General features: G+C 35.9%; 1 protein-coding gene across 1 annotated transcript; it reads right to left on the bottom strand.

Annotated features, from left to right (window-relative positions):
* Nucleotides 1-4: 4 nt before the first annotated feature.
* Nucleotides 5-4,183, bottom strand: LOC116350541 (ATP-binding cassette sub-family A member 3-like; the record flags this gene model as incomplete). Its single annotated transcript, XM_031782346.1, has 10 exons — nucleotides 3,986-4,183; nucleotides 3,248-3,920; nucleotides 3,051-3,166; nucleotides 2,749-2,989; nucleotides 1,633-2,685; nucleotides 1,111-1,558; nucleotides 640-1,031; nucleotides 329-572; nucleotides 183-266; nucleotides 5-119 (listed from the first exon to the last, which is right to left on the bottom strand). Coding segments are annotated over exons 1-10 (3,564 nt in total), but the record flags the coding sequence as incomplete, so codon positions are not given.
* Between the last annotated feature and the right edge of the window lie 2 nt (nucleotides 4,184-4,185).

The raw sequence follows: 4,185 nt of genomic DNA, 5'->3' as shown, positions 1-4,185 counted from the left end.
TGATTGAATAGTCTTCAATTGGCAGAGTTTGTTTAGCTATTTCCATGATACCAAACATTGACGACCACTTCAAGTCGGATGGCGGGATGTAATACTTCAAAAATCCATTATACTCCTCTCTGCAATATAATGAATTTCAAAAATAATCAGTTCAAAAAATATAATTTATTGAAAACTCTTACCTCAATTCAGCTTCTGTAACATTTTGAATTACAAACTCCTTTATTTGAGATGCATGAAATTCTGTCGTTGATTCCGAGTGAACGCTATTAAAGATAATTTGGCATAAGAAAATAGTAAAAATGTTGAAGTACGAAAATGGACTTACTCGTCTGTATTCATCATTTTTATTGTAAGCCAAAAACCTTTGGAGAATTTATTTTTCAAGTGTTGCGTTGATCCAAGACATTTGAGTTCACCGTTAACCATGATGGCCAAGCGGGTGCAAAGAGCCTCACATTCTTCCATACTATGTGATGTTAATACTATTGATTTACCAGAACTTCTAACCTTCGATAAACACTGCCATAAAAGACGTTTGGCACCCGCATCCATGGCAGAACTCGGTTCGTCTGCAATTAGAGAGAGAGATTTGCTTTGAATATGATTTTATTTTTGGTATTGTTGTTTTTTCTTTACCCAAATAAATAACAACTGGATCGCCAATCAATGCAATGGCAGTGCTAACTTTTCTTTTATTGCCGCCCGAATATTCTGAAATCTTTTTGTTGAGATGAGCTTTGAAATCAAGTTCGTTCGCAAGACGTTCAATTACACTGGGGATATCATTGCGACGAACACCACGTAGTAGTGCAAAAATCTCCATCGTTTCCATGCCGGTTAAATCATTGAGTAAAGCATCGAATTGTGGACAATAACCGATAATCTTGTTCACTTTCAACATGTTACACTTCAAACATATGCCTTGTACATATGCTTCGCCACTGGAGATGGCTATGTCACCCGTTAGCATTTTAAATGTGGACGTTTTACCAGCTCCATTAACACCAAGTAGACCGAAACATTCAGCCCTGTTTTATTTGAAATAAAACATTCAATAAAATTTAAATTAAGGTATCATGAAAACGAAAGCAATTCTAATAATTTTACCTTTTGACAGCAATCGACATTTTATTCACTGCCACAAATCCACTATAATTTTTTGTCAGCTTCCGTAGAACTAAATTAGTCACCCGCAATTCAGCCTTGGTCATTGCATCGACATTTTGTTTCTCCTTAAGCACATCGTCGTCAATATCATTTATATTCAGTGATTGTGTTTTGTTCTTCAGTATCTCAAAAGATTTTGAAAGTTCGATTGCGGCAAGAATTCCAAAGGACACAACACCAACTATAACCAGGTACGTTAAATTTCGCAAAATACCATTTTTATCATAATCCCAGCTGAAAGCGTTGCTTTTCGCGTTTTCTTCGTGGCGGACACATTTTATGCAACTGTCAACAAATGAATATGATGGAAAAATTAGAAAATACCACTGAAGTTTTTTCTCATCTTCGGTTTCTGGCATTTGTGTTGGTATGACTCTTAAAATAAAATCTGGAGAAACAAATAAGATGATTACATTTTTTTATTCAAAGCTGTTTTCATATGTTGTGAATTAATTTACTCACTCAGCATTATTGGAATTATAGCCATCGCATTAAGTCCAGCACTTGGGGATGTGAATAAAAATGAGGCCACATAGATTATCGGCAATATCGAAAATCCAAAAGCAGCAACAGCCACAATAACCCCAGTTATATCAATCCAATTTTGCATTTCATATACAAGAAATGGAACGATTGAAATAACTGCCATAAGTAGATAAAGAATGTAATCAAATAAAAATGATGACATCCAATATGTGTAAACATTTACACCACAGACGAATTGTAATAATTTTGATTTCGTTGCCCTTTCTCGAATATGGAACATAATATAAAATTTGGATGTAGCAACAAATGCCAGCGAATACAATATAACCACCTCAACATTTTCGAAATATCCCAAATCTTCAAGTGCAAATACCATAAGAAGAACTGTAAAGGGTGGTATTAAATTCTGAAACACAAGCATGATCCATCGACGTTTACAACAAATGAATCGTTTTTTAAACATTGCATGCCATTGATTCAAGTGAAAACTTAAACCAATTAACAATGGAGTTGAAGATGGCTCTTCAAAATCTGTTGTGTCAAAACCGTTTTGCTGAGGTTGGGCTTTATCCGAAAGTCTTCCATCTGACGAAACTTTCAAGAAAATCTCTTCCAGTGGCGTCATCGAAACTCCAAAACTACTGATTCCCAAATCATGTTGATTTCGTTCTAGTAGTTCGAATATATGTTGAAATTTATCAACATGTTCAGCGGGTAAAACATAAGTAAATTCACTTCCGATATCTTCATGCACATGAATATCGGGAATAAATTCACGCAAAGTGTCGGTCACAGCATTAACATTGCATTCATCATTTTTTGCACATATCAAGCGGTATCCGCTTCCAAAGCGCGCCTTCAGGAAAAAGGGTGTTCCATGACATTTAAGTTCTCCTTTGGCCATAATCGCTATTCGGTCACCGAGAGCATCTGCTTCGTCCATGAAATGTGTTGTCAACAGGATGGTTCGTCCCTTTTTTTCAGCTTGCAGTAAATTCCAAAGACCATGTCGAGCGGTCGGATCTAGACCTAGAGTTAAATGAATTGGTAAAAACTGTTCCAAAACCGATTTCATTTGAAGAAATATCTCACCAGAAGAAGGCTCATCCAAAAATACAACATTCGACCCACCGCAAAGCGCAATCACGACCGATAATTTTCTTTTCATACCACCCGACAGCGACTGAGATGTTTTATCGATGAATTTGTACATTTCCAATTGCTGAATATATTTATTCACTTCACGATTAATGTCCGTTTTCTTTAAACCTTTCAGTCGTCCGAAGAATTCGATGTGTTCGCGTACAGTTAGTTCATCGAACAAAATATTATGCTGAAAAAAGAGAGACATACTAAAATATAAAATAAAAATAAATACATACACAACATTATACTTGGGGACAATATCCAATTGAACTGCGGGCTTTTTGAAGGTTTGTTCGAATATCGTAGCCATTAAGGAGGGCCGAACCGGATGTAGGTGCCAACCAACCGGTTAACATTGACATAACTACAATTACAATTTTGCGAATGTGTTCAATCGTTACATATGTTTCTAATAAATATTTACAAGCACTGCACGCAATCATACCTGTAGTTTTTCCGGCACCATTTGCTCCGAGTAATATTGTAATTTGATCGTCGAATACATTTAATGTTAATCCATTAACAGCCACGTTTTTATTTGCGTAGATTTTGCGTAAATTTTTAATTTTTATTCCAACCGAAAAATGTTGCGGATTACTTTCGAAATTTGGATTCGATGAAACAAGACCATCTTCACTTTCAATATTAGAATGCACTCCGCACCAAAACTCTTTCGTGAATGGAAAATACCATTTCGCGGGCACACCATACTTCTCGGGCAGTACTTTCTCTATATATAGTGCTAATAATAAATAAAGAAGCGACGATCCCAGCAAGAAACACGCGACAATTCCCAACGAAAAATTTCCGGTTTCAGGAAGTGTTTCCCAAACATTTGACCATTGTATCCCGTTTTTGCGTTCGAATACGTAGACTAGCTCCATCCCCTTTACCAACGCTATATTTGATGAAATACACGCAACGAATTTTTCTGATTCGCTTGAGTCTATCAAAAAAGCATATGGTACTAGTAAAGCGAACCATCCAACCATAGCTCCAATAGATGCTATGCTAGCTTTCGAAAACAATGAACTCAACAAAAAGCAATAAGTTGTCATTGAAATGCTGTACACAAATAAAAAGATCCAGAGCAAAGTCCAACTCACGTCCAAATGTACCTATACAATGACAGCTTTTCTGTTATTATTTCCTGAAGATTTTTGATAAAACGAAGAAATGTTACCTTTATTACGGCAACACATATTGATATTGCTATGATCATAAAAATCATTGTGCGTATGAACCAACCAATCCAATGCAGCCAACAAGGCACACCCATGATTATCATTGCTTCTTTTAATTGGTTTTCCTTCTCCGAAGTTATATATCGAACAGTATTCCCGACAGGAAACATAAAACTAATAACTATGAAAAATCCCATCA

This window comes from Contarinia nasturtii, unplaced genomic scaffold, assembly GCF_009176525.2.
Source record: "Contarinia nasturtii isolate CC-2019 unplaced genomic scaffold, AAFC_CNas_1.1 Cnas_scaffold_4300, whole genome shotgun sequence".
NCBI classification, from domain to species: Eukaryota; Metazoa; Arthropoda; class Insecta; order Diptera; family Cecidomyiidae; genus Contarinia; species Contarinia nasturtii.
Note: the sequence above shows the minus strand (reverse complement) of the source record. Positions and strands in the feature narration are given on the sequence as shown.